Below are 27,647 nucleotides of genomic sequence, written 5' to 3'. Positions count from 1 at the left end.
GTCGCCATTTTGTCGGCAGGTTTTTTTTTTTTTTTTTTTTTTTTTTTTTGAACCTTTCAAATGTTTTCGCTTCCCGCCGGAATAATGCAGTCGCGTAATTCGGAGTGACAGCTCTGTGTGAAGAAATTGTCCGCCTGTTCTGGAGTAAGACATTTTCGGAACAAACGTGTGGATATGTTGGGGGTGGATTAAGCGGCACGGAGCTCTGGTGGCTAACGCTAGCAGCCGTGTCTGGGGGCTGCCGGGCCGGTCCGCTGCGCAGGTTTGGAGCGCGCGCCATTTTGTGAAAATTGACATTGGTGGAAAAGTGATTTTTGTTTTTTTTTATTATAAAGACATATTGATGGTACGTGATGTATATACACGCGTAGCAGTTTTACCGTTGTTAACGGCGCACTTTTTTTTTCCTCCCAAAGTGTAATAATCTGTGCTCCAGCATAAGCCAGGGAAACATTCTCACTTTTGAAGGGAAGCTAGCAGCGGAAGCAGCAGCAGCAGCAGCTAGCCGTTAGCTGGTTAGCCGCATCTGTCAAGTCAACGCTAGTGAGCGGTACGTGGCTAGCATTAGTGCGCTGTACACAGCAGCCGAGCTCCGACCTGCTATGGCTGTTTTCACAAGGAGCAGGACATTAGCTTGGGTTTGCAGTTTGACGCCTGTCAATTAGCTTGTTAGCTGCGCTGTGTGTGTGTGTGTGTGTGTGTGTGTGTGTGTCGGAGTGCCTCAGTCAGTGAACGCGTCGTAACCAACGTTACAGAAGCTGGATCATTGGCTTTACCTTTCCGGATCTGGGCCTTTAAATGAAGATCACATCATTAAAGGTAGGTGGAAATGGTTTCCTGTTAAACGCTTTAAGTGTGTGTGTGTGTGTGTGTGTGTGTGTGTGTGTGTGTGTGTGGGGTTAGTTATGCAGCTGGTTAGCCGCTCTCACTAGCTTGCTTTGCTGTCCAGCCCTGGCCTACAGGCTAACACTGCTGTTAGCTGCATGTATAGAGATGTTCTCCTGGTCAGGTTTCAGCACTGAACTCTGGAAGTGTTTGTGTAGTCGTTAAACCTGTTAGCTAGCTCAGTCTAGTGTGCTAACTGAAGCATTAAGCTAGGCTAGCTAGGTCATTGTGGCGGCGTTAGCAGCTCATCACACTGCACAGACAGCTAGCTACAGTGTCGCCCAGTGTTGTGCTGGAAGATTAGCTCTTTGGTGGCTGCTAGTTGAATTATAATCACATTTAGCTACCACAGGATAGTGCTTCTATGCCTTTAACTAACTGTCAAACCAGCATTTTACTCAGGGTTGACAGAACTGCTCTTTCAATCCATCAGTTATCCATCAGTATGGATAGTACTCCATACTGTCACTTATTTCTAAAGCATAAGACATAGACAGAAGCCTTTAACTAAACGAGCTGTTGACTTGTTAGCAGTGGTAGTTTAAGCTTTTATATTCAAGCTGATATTGTTTCGAAAAAGCAGAATTAATAGCCTGACAGTTAGTTGCATTAATGTGATTACTCAGTATATGAGATCATCTAGTGTAGCTCTCTGACTTTGGCCCTGTCAGGCAAACCCATGAGATGATGTGATATTAGCTCATCAAATGTTACCTGACACTAAAAATCTCCCAGTAAAGGGCTCAGGGATGGTTTAGCTCAGAGAGAACAACTACAGCACAGTCTGACTGACCTGCTACTGAAACTGATCATGAATGGATGAGTTTAGTGTATTGGACACAAGTCGACGCCACATTCAGGCCCTGACATGTTAGATGTTTCTGCATGATGCAGAAGAGATTATTAGAGATGAAAATGGAGTGATAAGATGCAATTTTTCTGAATGGTTAGGAAATATGTATGTCTGTCAAGCCTGTATGGTTCTTGTCAAACTGTTTCTGGTTTTATTGTGAGTTTTGTACTGTGCACAAGGATGAGGCTATACCTCACGTCAAAGCACCCGGAAGTCTTTCACTTGCAGTGAGAGCCAGACGTAAAGCATTTTCCGTCCAACGTCCTGTGCATTTTCTGTGGAGACAGATGAAAGTTCTGTGCAGGAGATTGTGGGAGCGAGTGGTGAGAAACAGGCAAGAAGAGCAAGAAAAAGTTGAGAATTTCTCAGCTTCGTGCAGATAAGAAGCGAATACTGCCGGCCAATCAGATTCCTGACGTAGTCACGCAAACGGTCACGATCCAGCTCCACCGTCAGCGCAGAGCAAGATGCAAGAGACAAACCACAACGATCTAGCAACTACTACACAATTACAGTAGCACGATGACTGACACTCACTTTTTATAGCCTAGTATACCTGCAAACATGACCACCAAAATGTATTCAATATTTGAATGTAAACTTTGAATGGGAGATAAATGTATTGGGTAATAATGAATAGAACATTTAGTGGGATTTAAGTGCATTGGGAATTTAAGTAAGGAATAACACGCTGCAGTCCGTGCTGTAATAATCCCCGCAAAAGTGGATTATTTTCATGTATCAGCATGCTCTAGAGAGTTATTAGTTACTTAAATTCCCAGTGCAATTCCTAAACGAACATCACAGCAATTTGCCAACAATTATAATGTTTAATTGAATAATGTACGAAATGTCGCACATTTATAAATAAATAAATAAATAAATAAAATAACACAGCTTGTCATTTTACTGAGAAACCAGAAAGCATGAACTCCTCTGTTCTGAGGACTTTCCCCTGCTGATAAACTCCGCAAAGCATCGAGACTGTCAGAAAGCACTTACAACCGAGATTCATTGCGTAAATGTTTTACTTTGTTAAACTAAATTTTTTTAAAATCTGTATTTATTAAGCTAGATTATATGGCGATTTCGCTGTACAAATCCCACTGTACTATAGAAACAAGAACGTATTAGAATGAGCGCATCAGTGTTAACCTTTCATTAACGTTACAGCCAGAACGACTGTCCAAGCCGTGCCGTGCTGTTACACAAAAATAATGCACACCTTCTGGCCAATCAGATTTGAGCATTCAACTGCACTGTGGTATAATTAAATTTAAGAAACGCAAACAAAGATCTGAATACATAAAGCCAGTCTGCTTTAACTTCCATTTCACTGGAGCACAGATAACGTACAACTCTGCGTGCACTTTACTCCTGACAGCTCAACCCGCTTGCTTTCTAGCAACACACCTTCAAAGCGGCCAGCGCCTAGGCTAGCGACCTTTAGCAGCATACACTCGCCAGGGTGAGTGATGCAACAAAGTCGAGCGCTGAACTTTATGTAATGGAGAAACAAAGCGAGTTGGCAGCTACCAGTAGAAGTGAGGGATGGTGGTATTTTCCCCTTCAACTATGAAACATCTATGTTATCGGGTTCCATATTTTTCTAGCTATTGAGCCAGTCCGTGAGATTTGCTGTGCTGTTACAGACATTAATTGTTTGTATGCAAATTACAATAGCGCCAGCATCAACTAGATCAGAAAATGTTATACACAAGCATTTTCCTCCACAATTTTTATTTTTAATTTAAAGGCTTGTGATCAAATGGGTGTTTTTTTTATATATACATGCTGTAGCTAGCTTGTACAGATGTGCTAGCCTGGTGCTACCAGTGAAACCATGGCAATAAACAAAAGACAGGAACCCCCGCTAGTAACCAGCATAGAGCGAGATGAAATTAAAAGTTACTATCGGTGTGATATTTTAAGTAAATACACCCAATCTGGAATTTCTTTTTTTTACATAGATTTATTTATTTATTTATTTTTGCACCAAGTCATTAATTTCTTTCTTTACACCTTATTTTAAATGTATCATTAATCACAAGATGAATCAGAGCTTAGTTAAAAGTGTAGAGCAGCACTCTCACTCTAGAACAGCTTCCTTCCCATATTTAGTTCTTGAAGTAAGACCCACTTAAACTTGCGCCCAAACAGGCATCCGGTGCCTTCGGAGTGTCAGAAGGGCATTTCGATTGGGCCGGAGTGCGGCATGTCGGGAAAGTCTCTCTCCATACCGAAGCATCCAGACTGCCTGCTCACCTCCACTGTGATTAGTCAGCAGAAACATGTGAATGAACAGAGGGCAGAAATCGGTGACAGCTCCGACAGCTAGTCTCACTCCCTCTCCTCAAATGCCCTTCTCTCACAAAGTGTTTGTTGTAGCAAATCTGTTCCCCATAGTGAGATGGAAGCACCGTTCACTTTAAAGCAACTTTGAAACTACATTATTTCATTTTCATAACATATTCTACATGAAATTGAAATGAAGCAGTGATTATCTCCAATATTCAGTCATTAAAATTGTTTAGGGAGTTGGTCAGTTGAAGCTGCTCTTCAGCACAGTCGAGCTGTTTGTACAGAATCACTGATTATAAACAGCTAAGTACATTTTTACTCATTCAAATTTAAATTGTTCAAATTGCATAAAGTTATATGGGATAACTTGGAGAATAGTCATAAGTGTTCCACTTTAATCAAGCACTGAAGAATGAGTGTGAATTAGTATGGTGAGGCATCACTCTTATGGTGGATGATTTTGGTAACAAGAGCTCTATTCAGATTGGTTTAGTTTGTCAAGGGGCGTGGGTAATACATTTTTTTTTTTTTTTTACATGTCTCCTCAGTGCTAAAAATTTTGCATCCGGACAGGAATAACATTTCCATAATAGGATGGAGTTTCTTGTGGATTGTATGTTCTACGAACCCGGATATTTGCATCACCCGATCATATGATAACGCTCCATCCATAATGTGGCCTTCAAGCAGTCTGAGAGGTACTGGAGTAGTGAAGAGTGAAAGAAGAAGGCTCATTTGCTTATTTCAGTTTGGACTGAACCAAAGTTCCAGCAACAATTTGAGAATACAATGAAACAATCACAAAGTACACGAGAAGCATCCATTTTTCTTTTGGGAAGTGTTTAATATTTGGGTGAGGGTCACTGATACACAAACTAAGAGAATGAATATGACACATAGCAGCAGACAAACACCTTTTTTCCAACGCGAGAAGGCCTCTGCATAGAAAATCTTGGACATGTGCTTACAGGCGGGACTAAAATGATTAGACGACCGCTGAGTTTGGAGGAAAACAGTAGGTAATATGGCTTGTAATTTTCTCAGAGGAGGACGGAGAAAAACATCAACATGGTCGATCCGGACAGAAATAAAGTCACAGAGGAGCACCTGTAAAATAGGAAATTACCCTGGGACACCATGTAAATTAAATCACATCCGGATAGGGCTAAGGTAGTGAGTTTCTTATGTCAGCGCTGAAGTAAAATTTTGCTTATTAAAGCCGGCTTTACACTGTATGATATTTGGTCTGATGTTGCAGTCACAGATACAATCGTACATCATAAAGGAGTTGAGATCAGTGGTCCTGGAACTCATAATATGACCTTCTCACCAGCGGCCGGTTTAGTGCCACTGTGACCAAAGACAACCTGTGAGAAAGTCCTGGCAGTGTCTGAAAATTTGGATTAAATTCTGAGTGTGACCGCTGATACAACACTCGTCTATAATCCACCAATGGGAGGACAGCATAGGATTACACAAAACTCACAGGACAGCTACAAATACAGTAGTGGCAATTTTGAAACATATGGGATTTAAAAGAAGAGAGGTTTGTTGAGTCGCAGCAGCAGATAGAATGTCTATAATCACAGTTGTATCACGACAGGACAAAAAGGGACGCGTCATGGAAAGAGGATGAATTACAGTTTCCAGGTGTGTACCTAGCCAATTAGTTTGCAAACGATCTATTCGAGTTTATTTACTATTATGACATCGTGAAACTATTTATATGCTTTCCAGATGAAGAGCTACATACACCGGTCGCTGCACACCCAGTACGGCAGAACATAGTAACTACCTTCATTGTTGAATCTGACATGAAGAACACGTTATCGCGATCATCTCATACAGTGTGAGGAGCAAGAATCGTAAAAGACCACTGGAACTGCACAGTGTAAAATCGACGTAAGACTTGAAGACCTCCGCAAAGTCCTCTTTTAATTTCATAAACATGATGCGTTGACTTCTGTTTAGAAGTTCTAGCACTTTTGAACATAATCCCTTTTTTACTGCACTAAAACACCAGAGCAAAATGTAACATTATATGATGCTGGCTCAGCTAATAGCTTTTATTTGCAAGAGAAAACCCCACCATCATAGCCAGATGTTGGCTTGGAGTGTTGTATTTAACATAAAACCAACAAATTACAAATAAATCACTGCATTCTTCAGTACATGAGGAAGAGCCATTGTAGGATGGAAATATTGTTTTATTTTTACTGAAAAATGCATGAGTTTGAGCATAAATTGTGCAGCATATATTGTGTTCTTTTTTTATATGTTACTTTTTTCTTTTTAAGTACATCCAAGTGTTTAGAAACTCTTAAGTGGTCATCCACAGTTAGAGCAATAATTAAGAACTTTAAAACAACTGGAGCTGTAGTGAACCTGAGCCTGGAAGAGGACACAAGTGTATTTTGCTCCTAGGCACAGTGAGGAAGATGGCTAGAGAGACAAAAATTTCTTCAAGGAACACACTTGAAGATCTAACAGAACTAGGTAGCGTTTTGGGGTCAACCATTAGATCCCACCTCTGCTCAAACTGCTCGTAAGGCATGCCAGAAGAAAGCCTTTTCGAACCAAAAAGATAAGCACCCGGAGTTCGCTAGATGTTTCTGGGACTTTGATTGGAACCAGGATTTTTGCTCAGAGGAGACAAAAACATAGCATTTTGTCAGCTGGGTTTGGCACAAAAAGGTGGATTGTCCTACAGAAAGGAAGGAAAAGAAACGGAAACCCTGGGAACCTTGTCGGGCATTCGTGGCATTGACTCCATGAAATCATTGAACACACTGAAGTCATTCAGATTGTTGCTGCTAAATTACAGTTTTTTCCTTTTTAAAAATGCCCTGTTTTTCTTAGATTAAAAACAAGTAGACCTTAGTAACTAAATAGTTTAAATATTGTTCCATTAAATATGTTCTGAAATATTTGAAGTTGTCTGTTGTCCGAGCTTTAATGTCAAATGTTCTTCCCAAAAACATGCACAAAATGGTTATTCGTAGAAGTTATAGGTACAGCTAATCCTGTACAATGCCAAACAAAACTATTATTAAGCTTAAAAATAGTACTCTGCAAGCAGCTGATAAGACAGATTTATGCTTTCTGCATTTCATGGTGCACAAACGTGGACAGAAAGGGATGCACTGTCCACGTAATCAGAGTGCGTTTTACACTCAGTTCACCACTCCTGAATGCTGCGGCTGTGTTATCCGATAGGCCCTGTGTGCAAGGGCAGGGTCAAAGCTGCAGTTTGAGGAATTGCTTGAGGAATTGGAATTGAGCTCTAGCCAATGTTGTGACCTTTTTTATATAGGGCAAACACATGGTCTGCTGGAACCAAGGAAGGGAGCGCATAATTTTCTTGTAGTGCCAGTGAGCCGTATAGATGTCTTCTGATTGTCTTTAGTCTGTCTTGGCTAAGTGACATGTATTTTTGCATTTCTGCCACCAGCTTCTGTGCTCAGAATTCTCCTTTGTAGTTGTGCTTTCCGTGTCCACACTTGCCGAGTAGTTCCAAAAAATTTTAACATGCATTACACCACGACTGATAGCCGCTCAGGGCCATCATCAGGGCACTAAACGACTATGGCATATTAGACACAATCTCACAAGCGTAACAGTCCCCATTCTCTTTGCAGAACACGCAGTTCTTGCAATCATTGATTTTGGGGTTCAGGTTTCTGTCTGTCCCTGTGAAATCGTTTTTTCCACATGGACCCACCCAACACTCAAAATTGTATAAGTACAAAGTCAGGGGAATGGAGAGAGACATTATATGTGGTATGCATATGCCAGTTGAAAATGCGTCAGTTCATATGATTACAGTGTTTAATGTTAAATCTAAGTCAAGCTCACAATGATTCATAATGATTAAGCTCAAGTTGCTTGAGTTGGCTGGTTTGCAGTGGAGGGATTTCCAACACCTTTTGCATACTGGCTTTGTTGTTTGAGTCTGTTCGCTGCTCGTCTTCATCAGCTTGGGCTAAAAAATTCCCTTGTTGAACCCCTCTTTTCCACAAGTTGAGGGCATGACATTTTTCGTTATCCATGCCCTTGCTGCTGGAACTACTGTCAGTGTCTTTAATGTCCGAGTCAAATTATCGCACGCAGTTCGATTCACTTGCAGGCCAAATACAACGTCAGCTTAACGCTGCCATGTAAAGGTTCTGAATATAATAGATTCAAACCCTTTACCACAATTTTAGCCCTGGTTTTCCAGTTGCTGACTAAGTTTGGAGCTCGGCAAGAAATTAAAGGTGTGTAGTGTGAAAGGGTCAGCCATTCTGAGATTTTGAAAATGGTGTAGTGTGCACAAGTGCCAGGAATTTTTAGCCCAAAATCTTGTTGCCTCTGCCGGGTGGCTAAGACTTGTTCACTGATTGCTCTTTCAACAACATAACCCCAAATCCACACGGAAATAGTTGCAGGACTATAAAATCCGTGTGCACTTTGAGCGTCTCGGCTGAATCTGTGTTGGAACCTGTGGTCTGATTTCAGAATTCACTGATTTCAGCAGTCCATATGCATAAACCTAAGGAAAGAAGCATGAAATGTTCTGATGATGAGGTGTGTAAGATCCCTGTACAGCAGAGGTATTCAGAAGGAATTGCAGGGGGGTGCAGGTGAGATGAAAAATTAATATTTAAATGACCATTTCAAACCTGCCAACTTTTTCACATTTTGCATAGGAGCTTCACATTTTAACAGCAGAACGCCAAAAGAGCAATCTTCTACTTTCCCTAATAAAAACGTCAGAGGAGCCAATTGACATACGAAGCCGTAGTGAGGGAGGGTTGAGCAGGTGTTTTGAGTTTCTAGCAGAGAACGCGTGTTGATGTGGCGTCCTTGCTGTCAAGATAAATGGAGGGTTTTTTTTGTTTGTTTGTTTTTGTTGTTTTTTTTTTCTTTTTTTTTCCCTTCTTCCTTAAAGTTCATTCATGTGAAATAAAGTTTAACAATGTGTGTACGACTTAACTATCATTACCTCTTAGGTGTATAACATCAGTTAACTATATTTATTAAGGATGCCACAGAAATATTTCAGCTGAAAATAGTCAGAAACTGCACGTTTGGTTTTTGTCCGAAAAAGAGAAAAAATATTTTGACTAGGAGAAAAAAAAAACATGAAATATCCCTGCAGTGAAGTGCAAAATCTAATCTTTGTTAAACACAGTGTCATTAAACAAAAATCCTAAAAAAAAAAAAAAAAAAAAATAGTGTTGACATATATTTATGCTTATTGCACAGAAAGCTTAATTACTGAAAATGTGCAGCGGTTTAAAGAATTAAAAGGTATAAAGTTGCCCCTCAGCAACTGTTAAGGCTGAGCCTATATAATGCTTATTGCACAGAAAAGACTATAACATTATGGCAAATTAAAATTAATTAATAGTAAATGTTTATTAAATCACACAAACTCCGAAAGATTAATGAAGTAGACTTCAAGTGCTTATTACCTGACTTTCATATTTCACTGTTGATGATAATTCTACAGGTAGTTGTTCTGATGCTTTACTTCGGCTTGGAGCTTTCTACACTTGTGACTCGAATATTGCTGCTTCCGATGCTTCCAGGTGTCCTAAAAATGTGCCAGACACAGTTTATACCCAAAACTCACCCTTGCTTCAGTGAATAACCTCACCTGGATACAGTAGACTTGTACCCAAGAACTGCTGCTGTAATCATAGAAACTGTCCTGTGTTCATTCACGATCTGTTCACGCTGATCATCCTTTCAGCACATAATACTACTTATCTATACTCTACTACAGCTGTATAGTGTTACGACTGCTAATCCACAATCTGGTGTCACGCAGGATAGGACCGGGTTCCTTTTGAGTCCTGTTCTGCTCAAGGTTTCTTCCACAGATCTAAATTTACATCCAGATTCCTGTAAAACTGCTTTGTGACAACGTCTGTTGTTAAAAGCACTATACAAATAAAATGTAGTTGAGCTGAATCATCATGGAATAACCATGCAGTGCTGTGCTGGCTTCTCACATGTCTTGTTCCTCAGTGTTTTACTCAATACATTCAGGAGTGGAATGTAGAACGGTTAGCTTAAAGATGCAAATGTACTTCACTTTCACCACGCATGCGTGCACACATACAGCTGCTACACGAGCGGCATTGTTCACATACTCGCTTGCATGTCTTATGTACATCTGGAGGATTAAATCTTTACTTTTCTTTTACTTTATTAATATGTGAAACATTATTCCTAAAACGCCTGGAATTTACTGCCTAAATTTGGGTTGTAGCTATCAGTGTCAATTAGAATCTGTTTGCATTTATCTTGTAGATTAACACGTTTCATTTCTGCCACACTTCACAAAACCTGAACACTGTGGTTGAGAGAGATATTTTAAAAGTTGAAAAACAAAATAAAAATGGAAAATGGAGAATGAGTGATGAGTTTTCTTACTTTGCCACTACCACACATTTTGTAAAGGCAGTTTATTTTTGAATAATAACGTTGTCAACTCCTGGATGCTAAACTTTCTTTTTAGTCTTCTTGCACCAGTGAGTGCGTTGTTACTGAATGCACAGTAACCATCTGATCATAGATGTGCACAAATAAAATGCACTCATCAACATTTTTGGATCCACATAGCGATCGCTCGAAGTGAGAAAACACAGTGTTATGGACAGTTTGTACCCATTACAAATCAGTAAAGTAATATGAGATTTGACTCATTAGCAGCAGTAATTGAGTCAGTTCTGCTTTCGGCCAAGAAATAACAGGATCTATTAAAAACATGTTGTGGTTTTTAAGAAAAGGGAGTAATGTAGCAGTTATCGGTGATGCTTGGCTACTCGGATGCAAGCTTCTTACAAGCTACTTGATTTATATGGCATTTTAGCTTAAAAAGCACATGCGGTGACTAGAAAACCGTTTGGGATTTGGTGCTGTGTTATATGTATCTAGTAAGAATTCAAATAAATTGTAAAGTAAATTTTTTTTGACATTGTTCATCTCGAAGACTTAAGTTTTTATTGGTAAGATATAGTTACGTAAAATTTTTTTACTTAAATTTACTTACTTTAAATTTAATTACTTAAAGTGAGCCGTAAGCCAAGCAGATGGGTGCTCGGTCAACCTATCTTTCAAACCGTAGACACATTTTCTTTATAGGAGATCACATCGAATTAATATTCAATGTGTTAATCAATTCAGAATAGTGTATTATAATAGCCTACATCCCACTCACACGACCATCAACACGATTTATTCTCTCATGGCTACATTAAGTGAAAATGAATGCAAAATAATAGGATGTGCTGGATCAAGTTTTTTTCAAAACTAATAGGATGTGCTGGATCAAATTATTTTATAAGCTTCTGAATAATGAGGGTGGGGGCCATATTGTTAAATTAAACCAAATTTGCAGTGATCAATGTGGCTGCTTCAGGCCACATTTTGTATTCCCTGAAATTTTCAGGCTTAAAGGCAAGTGCTTGTGTTTAAAGACAGTATTCTAGTCGCTGTTGTAAAACCGTATCTCGGATGCTTCTACTCGAGAAATCTGGCAACTTCTGAATTTATTGCATAATCTGAATGGTGCATCAAGAAAATCAAGTCAAGCAGCTGCATAACCCAGCTCTGAATACACATAAATTTCCCCGCATAAATATTGATGTAACTTTTGTTTTTAAGTCCCCAGATGTTAATTTAGTTTTGTTCATTTTGGAATGTAGAAAGTCTTGAAACTGTAGTAACTGGTAGGGATATGACCATTTTCTCATCAGTGTATGCAAACATTAGAAGTTATCTAAAGCCCTATCTGGACAGGATTAAATGTAAATGGGGTCTTGGGGTAATTTTCTATTTTGCAGCTGCTCCTCTGTGATTATATTTCCATCCGGATCGATCATGTCAGTGTTTTTCTCCGTCCTCCTCTGAGAAAATAACAGGCTGAATTACCTACTGTTTTTCACCAAACCTAGTGATAATTTTACTCCCGTCCGGATACACTTCCGTGATTTTCAATGCAGATGTCACCATGCATTGGAGAAAAAGATGTCTGACTGCTGCTACTTGCTGTATTTAGTCTCATAATGCACCTATCAATGACCCTCCCTCAGATATGAAACACTTCCAAAATCACAAAATGAAAAATGGATGCTTCTTGTGTACTTTGAGATTGTTACATTGTATTTTTAAATTGTTGCTGAACTTTGGTTTGCCTCAAACTGAAATAAGAGCCAGTGTCTCTTCTCTACTCCAGTACCTCTTTGATCGTTTAGACACCATGTTGTGAATGGAGCTTGATCGTATGACCATGTGACGCAAACATACAGGTTCATATAAAAATACAACCTGCTAGGAACTCACTCCTCCTGTGGAAATTTTATTGTTCTCCGGATGCGAGAGTTTTAGCACCGACGAAACATGGGGAAAAAAAAATTATTACAGATGTCCCCCTGATAAACTAATCCAGTCCGAATACGGCTTAAGAGTGTGCATGTGTGTCTTTAATCACGCAGACATGGCTACTGCGTCTTATATTAATCATTAAAGAAAGAATTAATAATTTATTCTACAAGCTCATTGTTGTTTTTTGTTTGTTTGCTTTATATGAGCTACTTTATATTTGACCTCAGTTTTTGTGGTTTTATTCTACTCAAGTGAAAAAAGTGAAAGAAAAAAAGATATATTTAAGTGCTTAGCTTCAGTTAGATCAATTGTGGGGGGAAAAAAGCAATAAAAATTGAACATGTTGATAGTAAAGCACCTTTTGTGAGTGTTGTGATTCATCAAAATGTTAGGTACCACTTGAGTTATTTATTTATTTTGAGCCTGCTCTGTAAATCAATCTGCTAAAAAAATAAATTCAAGCTTGCCTTCCCTTTTTAGGTTATATTCCTCTCAGTGCTAGGCATGATTGGAAATGATGGTGCGATAATGCCGGGATTACACCTCCTGTTACTGGTTTAGGTGAATTCTTCGCACAATCTCGGTTCGCTCAGATAAATCGCTCTCTCACTCCCTGAGATTTTTAGTTTGCTCTCAGCCTCCCATGTGCTGGATGTTACCTCAAAGTGTACCAAAGTTCAATTTAATTTCTTGTTTATTTCTTGTTTTCTTATTGGCAAATGGCAGAAGCTCTGCCCTGGCAACAAAAGTAGTCTATTTGCATAGTCTGCTGTGATTGGCTTGAACATTGATGGGCTTGCCAAATCACACTGTATCTTGGCGGTGATAGGCTATGCTAATTGGGTGCTGTTGCTGGGATTCTGAATAGTGGTGTGGTTCAGTGTGGCTGTGGCGCATTGTGCTGCCTGCTGAGGGATGCTCATAAACCAGCATTCTCCTAATAATTATCGGAATTTACTCTTAAAGGAGGGTGAATTTGTCACGGGGGAATCAGTATTTTTTTATATTATTATTATTATTATATTCCTGTCCTACATACACCACTGAGTTACTCAGAAACGTAACGTTAAATGTTCTTTCATTTAGTGATTAGTGTTTCGTTTAGCGTGCACTGTGGCATTCAAGTCTGTATTCAACACATTTTGAGAGATTGTCCTAATCTCCTTTTCCCCTTTTCCTTATGTGGACACCTCTATATAAAAATATGTATAAAAAGTTTTTTATTCATATAGGAACAGGTTGCATGAAATAAAAGCTGTTTAGTGATCTGTGAAAATGTAAAAAATGTGAATAGAATATGACTAAAAATAAGGAATCCTTTAAATTACAGTGTTTTGGATTGTACTAATAAGCACTAATATATATCTGAACTTTTCTTCTAGGGGGAGAGACCTCAGCATGCCAACCCTGGTCTGGCCGGCTTGCACGCTCTTTTTCTTTCAATGCTGCTGGGTTTCACATGGCTGCTCCGATGCCTCATTCACACCCGCAGCACAGTGACTGTCACCAGCAGAGTACAGAGCAGTCTGGCACTGTACTACCATACAGTGACCAGACACAAGTACTCACTGCCAATCAGGTACAACTGAGTGCTCCTGTGCACATGTACAAAGCATCTGTAATCCACTAGGAGTGTTACAGTTTAGTCTAAATATAATACACTTTCACAGTATCACAGTATTAATCAACCATTTAAAAACACACAAACCAGTGGTTAAAAATTAAAAGACAGTGTTTGAACATCTCTGTATAGGCCTGTATAACAAGAAAAAATACAAAAAAATTAAACAAAAAGATAAAATTCCAAAATTCAATTCTTAGATTGTCAGTATTTTTTATTGGAGAGTAGCTGTGAGGAAAGGAGGCAGCACTGAGCAAAAAAAAAAATTGACAGTATATAATAGGCTTGGGATGATTAACGATAGTACGGGAATTCGCAGCTAGGTTCCAACTATCGTAATGGCAATCAAGGGTTATCAGATGCCTGTGAGAAGACATGCCTACAGCTTTAACATAGACGAACGCCGATGACCCGCTGTCTGACATCACGAAGAGAGGTTTAAATTAAGAAAATGAAACAGTGTGTTGTTTATCAGGGCTAATACACTATGCAAGTATTCAATAAGTATTTCCGCTGCTGTTCACCACAGAACATACGCATGCATAGTTTATATCATTTTATTTAAATTTTTAATAACTGGTTATATGTAATATGTATATGTACAGTCCCAACCTGAGAATGCAAGCATTCCTGAACTTGTTAACGGGTAATTAATCCAAAAAGCCTGACCAAATGCTAATGCTAGCGATTACAGCTACAGCCGACTTGTAATAAGCTTCTGGTATTTTTCCTGCTGTAATGACGTAATGTGTACACAACACATGTTGCATGTATCTGGCCACGACCCCTTCGTATCCTCACTCAAAGTCACAGGTGACTTTTGTCAATTGATAATAGTTTGGGGCACGACAGGATGACGGCATATCACACATGATCTCACAAGCCTAGTTTGCAGCGTTCTTTAGCCAAAAATAGATGTTTTGTTTAGTTATGATCAGCAATGCCATGTGTCTGATAGCAGTCATGTTTGTTATGAACATGGTAGGAGTGGAAGCAGAGGTAGCAGTGTAACGTGTTTACGACAGTAGTGGATTATACAGACAAAGGGTTTTCAGTGCAGTCCACGTCACCTGCACAAAGAAATGGAGGTTGATGTAGTATGATTTAGGGGGAGTCCAGTGGCAAAGGGGTGTGAATTGTTTTGGGGAGTCAGAGCTGCACACAGAAGGGCTGGGAACCACTGGAGTAAGGAATTTAATCTGGTAAAAAGTCAATATTAGGCTAGGCTTGTGTGATATAACAGTGTTATCATCCCTACATGATGTTACACTGCCATGATACCCAGTGACGATTATATTAGAATGACGGATCCGTCGAACTGGTTTCTGTCAAGGTAAATGGAGAATATTTTGAGTTCATTTATGTGAAATAAATTCTATCAGTGTACAATAGATGGCCAAAAGTTTGTGGACACCTGACGATCACACCCATATGTGGGTTTTCCCCAAACTGTTGCCACAAAGTTGGAAGCACACAATTGTATAGGATGTCTTTGTACGCTGTAGCATTACAACTTCCCTCCACTGGAAATGAGGCACCCAAACCCGTCTAGCATGACAAATATCCCTGTGAACAAAGTGAGCTTCATGAAGACATGATTTGCCAAGGTTGGAGTGGAAGAACTCGAGTGGCCTTCGCAGAGCCCTGACCTCAACCCCACTAAACACCTTTGGGATGCAGACTTTCTCACCTGATATGAGAGCCTGACCTCACTAATTGTCTTGTGGCTTAATGGGCAAATCCCCACAGCCATGTTCCAAAATCTAGTGGAAAGCCTTCCCAGAAGAGTGGAGGTTATTATAACAGCAAAGGGGATGGGGGCCTATGAGCACTAACTCTTTGGCCATATAGTGTATATTTTAGACAAGTATATATTTAACATCAGTTAATTATAATTTAACCCCAGTGAAATATAATTTCTAATTTATATTTGAGATGAAAAATGTAAAACTGAAAAATTGTGTCTGGAAATTGTCACTTTTGGTTTTGGTCATAAGATTGAAAAGTTTGACGCAAAAAGATTAAATAGATGTGTCAGTACAACAAAGTGTCAATCTAACACATTATAAATAATGTTAATGGTAATAATAATTAGAAAGTGATAAAAAAAAATTTTTTAAACCAAAGAATGCTCAAACACTGATCTGTAGCAGAATTACATTGAAAATGGATTGTTTGTGTATTTATTTTTTTACTTTTTATTGCGCATTACTGCAGAATCACCTAAAAATCCACCATCCACCTGAGCACTGGTGATCGCCACAGTTCCCAACTGTGCAGCTGATATTATTGCACCCTCCTGTACTCTCAGTGAGGCGACAGTGAGGCAGCTGTCTGATCAGACCCCATGACTAACCATGACACCGTAACAACCCTATAATACCACATATGGTCCATGCCTGCAGGCTACAAGTTTGCTTTGAATTTTCACTGATGTGTAGGTCCGAGAAAAATGAAGAGTGAACTGCTGTATACCTCAACCTAATGGGGTGTGTGTGTGTGTGTGTGTGTGTGTGTGTGTGTGTGTGTGTGTGTGTGTGTGTGTGTGTGTGTTTTCATACAGAGGCACATGCCCCAGTGTTTTCGTGAGCCAACTGCAGCTCCTTTGAGGAAGCTCTCTGTTGACTTAATCAAAACCTACAAACACATTAATGAGGTAAGATCTGCTGCCAAAACTGACGGAAGTTTAAGGGAGGATGCTAAGAAGCATTTGTCAAAATCTTAATGTAATTATTATAATATTTATTGCTGCTTTGTTTCTGTCTTTAACTCTAACCAAGAACTTTCAAACTGCCAATACATGAGCTAAGTTTTGACTGTTACTGATTTCACTGTTTCACTCACTTTGTAAGATTGTAAAATGCGAAGTGATAAATTGTAGCAGTGTAAAAGCCAATATTCTGAACATAATTTAAAAAGCTAAAACAATGAATCATGTTTAAGTAACTTGCAGGCAGTTGAACAGCTGAACAGTCAGTTTGGTTAGAAGGTGTTGATTAATTTTCTATAACAGCTGTTCTGACAGCCTACAAGCAAAATTGCAGTTATGTTAATGCAAGTTCTAATATGTTACTGTTTCTATAGTAACAGCTAATTCACAGTGACCTGAATGGCATATAATCTATAATCTGTGACTAATAATAAACAGATGAAAAGCTATGCTGTTACAAAGAAAAACCTGTAGTAATTGTTTATTTAATGAGATGTTTTATGGAATAATATTATGTTTAATATTTATGGAAGGAGTCTCGCGTGTCAGCACTTTGTAACAGTAAGTTTTTGGTCAGGGAGAGTCTCCAGGAAAGGATTTTAGGCTTTCAGGTCTTTTGATAACATCAAGACAGAGAAAATAAGAGAGGCTTTGAGGGAATGACTTTTTATACCTGACCTGCTATCATGTAAGTGATAACAGCACGGTTGTTTTGCGGACGTTCATTTATGCTGCAAGCACATAAAAATCGGCGCGCTACAGGTTTTTTTTTTTTTTTTTTTTTTTTTTTTTTTTTTTTTTTTTTTTTTGAATTCTGTACCTGTTGGTATTTTCTTGTTGTCAGTGTTGACACTTTCAACCATGTCACAATATGCCACACTAAATAATACAGGGTGTCCGAAAGGTCAGGAACCAAGGGGAATATGTTGAGCAAAATCCTCAAAAACATATACAGTGGCTGAGAAAATGTGTAGAGCATAAGGGTGACCATGTAGTGCATATACTGTAAGGAATAAATACAAAATTAAGTATGTGTAGTTTTACTCTCATTGGTTCCTGACTTTTTGGACACCTTGTAATCATTATATGAACTCCCATACAAAACAGACTGATTTGTTTGAGACAAACATGAGAGAAATTGCTGGGGTTTTTTTTTATCTTTTGTTCTGTGTAGGTGTATTATGCAAAAAAGAAACGACGGCATCAACAGGGTCATTGTGAGGACTCCAGCCATAAGAAAGAGAAGAAAGTCTTCAATGATGGCTATGATGACGACAACTTTGATTACATTGTTAAGAATGGAGAGAAGTGGATGGACCGTTATGAAATCGACTCTTTAATCGGAAAGGGTTCATTTGGGCAGGTACGGTTCCTCAACACACAGCCATGTCATATACAGATGACTAAATGTCAAAGGCACTGCTTTTATTGTCTTACTTGTGTATTTAATGCCCTTACAGCTCAGACAGAACTAGTCCGGTCCAACTGGACATTATATTATATTCCACATTGCATTGTTTTGATTGCCGATATTTAGATATAAATTTGGCCCAAACCTCGGCCATGTTTTTGAAATTCAGGGTTTAAATGTTTTACCTTGTCTTTTGAGTGTGCCTTTTTACCAGTATTTATCCAGTATTTAACTTTATTAATATTAATAGGAATATTTATGTGGTGGTCTGGGAAAACCTGCCAGATTTCGCGGTCACTGAATTCTGCCAAATAGCCAAAAATGATCAAAAATCTTTTTTTTTTCTGTTAATATAATACTGACAACTCAACTTTAAGAAATTTTAGGCATACAGTATTTCACCAACACTACATGGAAGGTTTTTAATTGCTTTTTAATCCTGCTTAAGCTACCTGCCTGCAAAGATCACAACAGATATGGAGCCGGATTAACAGTGCGGTGATAAAACAGTTGATCTGCCTAAAGATGCCTAAAACCTTGCTAGCTAAGTGTGGTTTTCTCATGCAATGAATCACACTTTGATGAAGTTGTTAGATACATGCCTTAGCTAAATGGACATAAGCCTAGTCAGTTCAGTTTGTAATGAGATACAGACTGTCAAATTGTCTGATGCTCCTGTGCTGCAGTCTGAATTGAACCTTTAAATGTAATTTTCTCCTCTTTCCCTTTTGGGGGAAACCGGATTTTAAAGTGCTAGAACTTTAATTGTGGCTGAGATACAGTACTTGGAAAAGACAAATCGTATTGCAGTTCAATATTGCATGTTGCAGCCTGTAGTTTTCAAAACTATATATAGTAGAAAATGTAAAAATTTCATCATGTGAAGCTGCCACACATGTGCTTTTTTTATTTTTATTTTTTTTTAACTGATTTGCAGTGAACATTTTCACACATACACTATATGGCCAAAAATATGTGGACACTTGCCCATTCGCACCCATATGTGCTTGTTGAACATCCCATTATAAATTTAGTCCCCCATTTGCTGTTATAATAACCTCCACTCTTCTGGGAAGGCTTCACACTAGATTTTGGGGCATGGCTGGGGGATTTGTTCATTCAGCCATGTTTGTGAGGTCAGACACTGATGTCAGGTGATGAGGGGTTCCAGTTCATCCCAAACATGTTCAGTGAGGTCAGTGCTCTGTGCAGGCCACTTGAGTTCTTCAGCTCCAGTCCTCATGGGCCTCACTTTGTGCACAGGGGCGTTGTCATGCTGGAACATGTTTGGGCCCCTTAGTTCCAGTAAAGGGGAACTCTTAATGCTCTTAATACAGTGTATACATTCATTCTAGACAGTTGTGTGCATCACCCTTTGTGGCAACAGTTTGGGGAAGGCCCACATATGGGTGTGATGGGCAGGTGTGTACAAACTTTTGACCAAGTAGTTTACATGCCTCACACCACATAGTATTTTTCTGTAATGTCTCAAAGACCTCTTTGGAGTGTCACTGGTGAAACTTAATTGTGTACTGATGTGTCTTTTTAATTGGCTTCTTGCAGGTTGTTAAAGCTTATGACCGTGCTGAGCAGGAATGGGTAGCAATCAAAATCATCAAGAACAAGAAGGCTTTTCTGAATCAAGCTCAGATTGAAGTGCGGCTGCTGGAGCTCATGAACAAACATGATACAGAAATGAAATATTACATAGGTATTAAAAAATTCATACTGCATTTTGAATCTTGGGATACATGGGGTGTTAATGACGCAATTTATCAATGCAAGATTAGACAAACTGTGAATAAACTGTACTTCTGTTTGTTTCTGTTTATGTATGTATTACATTGTTTTCAGTAAAATAAGAATTTTTCAGTTCAATTAATCCTTTACTACTTTCTCTCTCTTTTTTATTTAGTTCATCTGAAGCGGCACTTCATGTTTCGGAATCACCTTTGCTTAGTGTTTGAAATGTTGTCATACAACCTGTATGACTTGTTGCGAAACACAAACTTCAGAGGAGTTTCTTTAAACCTGACACGGAAATTTGCCCAGCAGCTCTGCACAGCACTGCTGTTTCTCGCCACTCCTGAACTCAGCATCATCCACTGTGACCTCAAGCCAGAGAACATCCTACTATGTAACCCCAAGAGAAGCGCCATTAAAATAGTGGACTTCGGAAGCTCCTGCCAGCTGGGACAGAGGGTACAGTTAGAACAGATTTCTCACTGTGTGTGTGTGTGTGTGTGTGTGTGTGTGTGCTGGGTTTTTTTTTTCTTAATTTGTTTATATGTAATTGCATTCCTTTTCAGATATATCAGTATATCCAGAGTCGATTCTACCGCTCCCCTGAAGTGCTGTTAGGAATGCCATATGATCTGGCAATAGACATGTGGTCATTGGGGTGCATACTGGTGGAGATGCATACAGGAGAGCCTCTGTTCAGTGGAGCCAATGAGGTGAGAAACATCTTCATGATTGAGTCAGTAAAATGCAGTTTTAATTAATCTTTGTGTTAATTTGTATTGTCTGGCCATCTGCAATATTTGCAGCAATAAAAAAAAACAGCAGCAGCATACAGTTGAAAAGATGATTTTTAAAAAATGAGTTTGCAAACTGAACGTTTGCTAGTTGTTGCATATTCATTGAATTATTCTGCATTTGTTCAGGAAACAATTCATCAAATCTGATAATAAACACTTAGATGATTATGATTGTTGATTATTGTTTTTTTTTTTTTGTACAAAGTGTTTATAACAGTGTGGCTATAGTGTGTCAATTGTTTAATTTGGGCTGAGGTAAACTAAATGCCTGAAGGTCCGTCATGGATTATCTGATTGTGTCAGAAAGTCTAAGATTTGTAACAAATAACCATAGTGTCATACTGAGGAGGTAATTGTAATTGTACAGTCTATGAAAGGCAGTGTACAGTATATCCAGTTCCGTGTCATGTTCCTATTTTGTGCTTAATTGTTAATGTATGCAGTATCTGTGTGTTGAGAATAAAATGAAAGCTGTTTTGTTTTGTTTTTTTTCTACACAGGTGGACCAAATGAACAAAATAGTTGAAGTTCTTGGTATCCCACCCAGTCACATAATGGACCTAGCACCAAAAGCCCGAAAGTTTTTTGAGAAGCTGTCAGATGGGACGTGGAGCATTAAGAAGACCAAAGATGGGAAAAGGGTTTGTCTATTACTAGATGTCTTTCTGTGGGCAATGGTGAGTTTATATGTTCGTTACTAAGTTGTTTGTTTCTCTGCCAACAGTACAAACCCCCAGCTTCTCGTAAACTCCACACCATTCTGGGGGTGGAGGCAGGTGGACCTGGCGGTCGAAGAGCCGGCGAATCTGGCCACGCAGTGGCTGACTACTTGAAGTTCAAGGACCTTGTGCTCAGAATGCTGGACTACGACCCCAAGACTCGAATCCAACCCTACTATGCGCTCCAGCACAGCTTCTTTAAGAAGACTGCAGATGAGGGAACAAACACAAGCAGCAGTGTTTCAACAAGTCCTGCACTTGAGCATTCGCAGTCCTCAGGGACCACTTCTAGTACATCCTCAAGCTCAGGTGCTCTGCAAATAGAGTTCCACTTTTGCCTACTCAGTAATCCCTACTTATAGCAAACAAGTGACTCAATAAGTGCTATTAAGAGGTTTCACTTCAATCTGTGAATGAGAGCATCAGAATGCATCTTCATTCAACTTCTTTCTTAGAAAAGAAAAGGAGGTTGTTCCTACACTAAAATAAGTGCTACTGCAGCTAACATTATAAAGCATGATTTTTTTGGTAACACACATACTGTTTAGGTTAGAGCCATATTGGTTTTGTTTTGCCTGACACACAATAAGAGAATAAAACAAGCATAGAGCTTGTCTTCTGTTAAAAGAGCTTATCTGCTGAACACAAGACTGCTTAAATTGAAATAGCATTGTATTGGGCATAGAGTGCACTGCACAGGTATTGCAGGGTAATTGTGATACCCCATCTACAGTGCCATTAACATGCATTATTATTATTATTATAAAATTATATATTAGGATTAAAAATCAGTCCCTCGCAATCATAGATCTGTATTGTTAATCAATACTTCCTCTTCCAAACACTATACATTGTAAAGCCCATCGGTTGTCATATCCCAACAAAGCCACAGCCACTGGCCAATGAGAGCAGAACTAGCCGTGCTGTCTGCATGGGAGGAATGGTATTCTCTCTCTCTTCCCTGTAAATCACAGCAACACTAGCCGTTCATGGGCATCTGTGAGCTCATGTAGAGAGCAGACAGTGCTTTCCCAGTAGTGGTGTATTTTAAAACAAAAAGGTATCACAATATCTCCAAAATGCATATTGTGTTATAATTTATAATGATATTGATATTATATCATCATATCGCCCTAGTCTGTCGGGGGGTTTATTTTCAATGAGTAATGATTCAGGACTGACCACACCTTTTCCGAATAGTACAGAACATTTACAACAGAAGAACTGTGAATGCTAAATTGCTGAAAAATTAGACTGTTTATTAAAGTAATTGCTGGAAATGTATAGTATTTGTAAATTAGGTTTAATCCACTTGACCTGGAAACAAATAGCATTGCACTGACGTTATTTAGAAGGAGTTCGCCTCACATTCCCTGAAGCTGTGTGTCCTTTTCTCTGTGGACGTATGGAAATGAAAGGACAGGCTCATTTATTAGCAAGCTGCAACGAATCACATAATTGTTCAGAAACTGTCGTCAGTTCAGCTCTTGTTTCTTAATTTAATTAAGCAATGATATATTAATTTTAAAACTGAGCAATGATCTATGAAGCCAGCCTACCAAGTATTTCAGCATGTTCCCTGTACCAAGAGGGGAAAAACACAGATCCTGTTTTATGGAAACAAATGTATAATATAAATATGTAAATAAATATCTGTATTAATTTAATTAAAAGCTACAACTGTTTTACTGCAACAGCACTAAAAAAAAAAAAGGATGAGACAGAAGTGAGAGACTGTCTTACTGAAGCTGTTCTTAGTTAGTTTTATTCAGTTGGAGCGATATAGAAAAAATAACTCAAGTTACTTTCCCTGAGGTTTTGTGGTACGAATGCCACAAACATACCCACAAATTCCTCTGTCAGAAAATTTATGACAGAGAAATTTTTCCAGATTTCTAACGTAATTTATAGATACTTTTGACTGGAAAATTAATTTGTTTAATGCAGTCTAAAGAGAAAAAAAAGTTTTGAATAAACATGTAATTGATCTCTTTAACAACCTCTCACAGACTGCCGTCATAAGCTTCAGAAGTTTCTTGTCAACAGGTTTTTTTGGGTTTTTTTTTTTCTAGTACTGGTACATGTTTAGAATTTCCTGTACATAGCAATCACATGTACACTACTGATGCAGTAGGTAGAATTAGGTTGAAAAAATACCATTTCTGTTCATATCCTTATCTTGTGCATAAGGTTCCAGAGTTAAACGTTATTCAAGAGTTTAATATTTCAAGATTTACGTGAAACATTTGTGAAAAGCAGTTAAAAAATTAACACGGCACATTTTCCATGATTTCAGGAGGATCATCTGGAACGAGCACCAGTGGCAGAGCGAGGTCTGATCCCACTCACCATCATCGGCACAGTGGGGGGCACTTTAGCACAGCGATGCCAAGCATAGACTGTGACAACCTACGCCCTCAGGTCAGTGGAGTTTTTAGAAGGACTCAGCTCTTAACAATGTTGAACACACAAAACACAAAAACATTGGTGGCTACAACTAGTATATTGAACAATAAAATAATTTTTCAAATAAACCAAGCCAGTTATTCTGTTATTGGATTTGGCAGAGACATGTCCACAGAAGTGCCAGTGTCTACAGTTTAGCCATAACATTTACAATTTTTGACCCCTTGCTACGGAGATGTGGGAGACTGCACTGAAAAACACATGTATAGAATCAATAGAAAACATTAAGATAAAATAAAATGAATGAGCTGGTAATTTTTATTCTACAGCACTAGAGTCAAATTCTCTAAACCTACGAGGTGCTGATTAATTTTCTATAACAGCAGCTCTGACAATAGTGCTGGCTGTAATTCATTATTTATATTAATGTGTTCATTTTAGTGTCTTATTGTTTCTATAGTAACAACTTATTCACGGGAACTTTTCAGGTGGAAGATATATATATATATATATATATATATATATAAAATAAATGGATTTTAAAAATTTATTATTTATCAAAGAAAAATGTGTGATATTTGATACTGTGAGGTTTTTCCAAAAGGGCTTTGCAGTTTTCAGTTTCTCCATAACTTGACAGATTGCTTTTTTTCCCCCATCCATTAATCGATTTAAAATTGTAATCTTTATTTTTATTGGAAATGGAAACACTTTGTGATGTGCTGCTTTAGGAAAATAAGAAACTTCAGCGTGGTAACGATAACACCGCTTTGCATTGGCTCACGTCACACCACCTCATCACTGATTGTTTGATACACTACACTAGGGTATTCTTGGTAGAATTCAGTTATTTCTTTCTGCGTGCTAGGATCTTCTTGTTTGCAGTGTTGGCACGTGTTTTCTGTTGACTTTGCTATTTTTGCATGTGTGTATGTGAATGCTCATGCCTGTATTTCCTTCTCTTACAGAAAAGACAGCCTTACCATCCTCCTCTAGTATGGACTGATGGTGTTGGCCCAGAAGCTGTCACTGTAGAGACGCATCCAGTGCAGGAGACCACCTTTCATGTGCCTCCCCAGCATCCTAAAGCATTACACCCTCATCACCACCACCACCACCATCACCACCATCATCATCATCACGGACAGGTCATAACAGCGTTCCCTCGGTCACGGCTCTACAACTCGCCCACCAACAGCGCCTCCACACAGGACTCCATGGAGGTTGGGCATGGCCATCTGTCCATGACATCGCTGTCTTCCTCTGCCTCCTCTTCCTCCACCTCTTCCTCTTCCACAGGAAACCATGGCCACCAGGTGTACCAGTTCCGCCAGGGGCCCACCACAGCCCTGGACTTCAGCCGAATCGGGAGCATGGGTTTGGGTGCCTTCTCAAATCCCCGCCAAGAAACTGGCATCGCTGGACATCCACCGTACTCGGTTCCCTCCAGCACGGGACCCGGGCACTTCATAACAGAGGGACATTTGGGAATGAGACAAGGCATTGATAGAGAAGAGTCTCCGATGACTGGAGTCTGTGTTCAGCCGAGCTCCATGGCTAGTTCGTGACTAATCTGAAAATGTTTGTTTTCTGTATGTGGTTATTATGAATATTTTTTTTCTAGGTGATATTTTCCTTTTCTCCTATTTTTAAATGGTGCATAGAGAACAAAAAGCTGCTCACTTTTTAGGGGAGATATCACTGAAACGCTACAACTGAAGAGTATTTAAAGTATATGTATTTCAAAACTTTTGTTTTTTTTCCACTTAACAGACACATTCGTAATTCTGCAAAATGACCATCATAAGATTGCATCTGCCAGTTCACTCACTACACATAGTACTCATGTCCCACTCGTTCGTTAATTTTTTAAAATCTGTTTTTAGTATTTCAGAGCCAAGAACTGCCACACAGCTATCTACATGTAAAGCAATGCAAAAAAACATCCATTTACGTTCCAACGGTGAAACATTCAGCATTTCTTTTTCGTGATAATTTATTTACCCTTTATTTGAAACCTCTCAAAGGAGCTGTGTTTAAAACCTGTAGTGTGTGCAGGAAGAAGTACTCGCAGTGGTCTTTGGTGTTGTCTGTATTGTGTAACTGTGAGAAGTGTGTGCTCAGACCGTGGGAGCAGAATGAGCTGCAGTAGTGTTCAGGCTGAGACGCGTCTCACTATGTGTTCCAGTTATGGAGAAGATGCACTGAATGGGGTCAGATACAGATTAGGGGTTCTTGTTAAGAACCCTGTTGGCCTTATGATTTTTGAACATTTGAATGAAAAGAACATGGACAATACTGTTCAGATAAAGATGCTTTCCTCTTCTTTTAACATAAATGATAATTATTTAGAGGAATGCTGAGTAGAGTTAAACAGTAATCAAGAGGTTATTAAGAGGCCTTTATTTAACAAAGGGACTTAAGGGACTCATAATTACAGGGTCAAGTGTTTTAATCGTGACTTCCTATAATTCTTTCTTATCAAAGTAGGATTTCACAACAGAGTTAGTCACCCCTATATGAGATGCTTGATTTTATTTATTTGTTCCTTCTCCTTTTGATTGTACGCTTTCCATTGAACACTGTTTACTTAAATTTGCGTATTCACATTTTAGTACAGAAATATTCGCTGAAATTTGTGACTGCCTTTCTCCCCTCTTGAATTATGCTGTGAACTTTACACATTTTTTTAAATACCAAAGTAATTGGTTTTTTTATGGTTGTGTAACCAATAATGTAGCAGTTCACCACTCCAACACAGTGTTTTATTAAATGATCAGTTTTGTCCATACCAAATGTCTATCAACTACTTTTGCAAAGTGGAAATTTTGCAGAGCTTGGTTGAATTGTTGTTTGGTTAAACATCAAAACCCTGTTATTATTATTTTTGTCTTCTTTTGTTGTTGTTGTTTTAAACATCAAGCAGTTACGAGCATAGCTTGGCACAACACTGCTGCTCTGCAGGCTACAGAGCTGTGAAAGATTACAAGGAGGAAAAAAAAAATGTTTTTTTTTTTTTTTTGTTGTCAGTTGGTGGGTGATGCTACTTTTTCTACTTACTTTGGATGACATGCTAATTTTTACCGAAGTACCATACTTAAGCTGAAATATTCAGGCAGTCTACTGTAGCTACTTTGAGTACAAGTTGAGTTTGTCCAATATTTTTGTTTGGTGCTTGTTTCCCCATATACTGTTTAAACAGAATCTAAATATGGCACTGAGGGCACATGGGCATATGCATGTTTCCAAGAGATTCAGTGTTTTCAAAATCACTTTGCAGTCAAAGAAGCAATTGTTAGTTAATTGCATAAGCAATCTCACCCACACATGATAGTATAACAGGTTGTGAAGTGTTCTCCACCCGTGCTCACACTCTGCATTGGGTATTAACTAAGACCAACTCCATGCATATTACCAATGAATCATTAGTGTCCTGCTGCTAAATCAAGTAACAGGACACTATTGTACATGAAAGTGGTGTTTATTTTGCCGAAGGCATCTTTACCCTGTTATAAAACAAATAATGTTTGATATATTTACATATTCTGAGAAGAGTAATGGTGATGAGAAATGGTTCATATAAATGTTAAATGGCTTTTAAAAATAGTTTTTATAAATGACCCCATTTGAATGGGGAACACAGCAATTTGCTGAGCTCAAAACATTCCAAAATAAACCTGGAAAAACTAAACGGATATTAAGTGTCTACCTGTTTTAGCTCTCTGATTTAGTGTCGTTTCATGAAATGCAGCCCCTTTTTAATAGCTGAAATAGACTTGATGTATATATATTTATATTTTTTAATAAAGGAAATACAGAATTCGC

General features: G+C 38.7%; 1 protein-coding gene across 1 annotated transcript; it reads left to right on the top strand.

Moving 5' to 3' along the window:
• The first annotated feature begins 43 nt into the window (after window positions 1-43).
• dyrk1ab (dual-specificity tyrosine-(Y)-phosphorylation regulated kinase 1A, b) lies at window positions 44-27,647 on the top strand. The gene is made up of 11 exons (XM_034310678.2): window positions 44-819; window positions 13,798-13,994; window positions 16,600-16,692; window positions 17,921-18,109; window positions 19,721-19,868; window positions 20,073-20,359; window positions 20,467-20,613; window positions 21,198-21,338; window positions 21,422-21,725; window positions 23,713-23,837; window positions 24,791-27,647. The coding sequence occupies exons 2-11, from the start codon at window positions 13,875-13,877 to the stop codon at window positions 25,388-25,390; spliced, it is 2,154 nt and encodes a 717-aa protein (XP_034166569.2). The 5' UTR covers window positions 44-819; window positions 13,798-13,874; the 3' UTR covers window positions 25,391-27,647.

This window comes from Pangasianodon hypophthalmus, chromosome 14 (assembly GCF_027358585.1).
Source record: "Pangasianodon hypophthalmus isolate fPanHyp1 chromosome 14, fPanHyp1.pri, whole genome shotgun sequence".
Classification (NCBI taxonomy): domain Eukaryota; kingdom Metazoa; phylum Chordata; class Actinopteri; order Siluriformes; family Pangasiidae; genus Pangasianodon; species Pangasianodon hypophthalmus.
The sequence above is the reverse complement of the archived record's forward strand: the minus strand, read 5'-3'. Positions and strand labels throughout refer to the sequence as shown.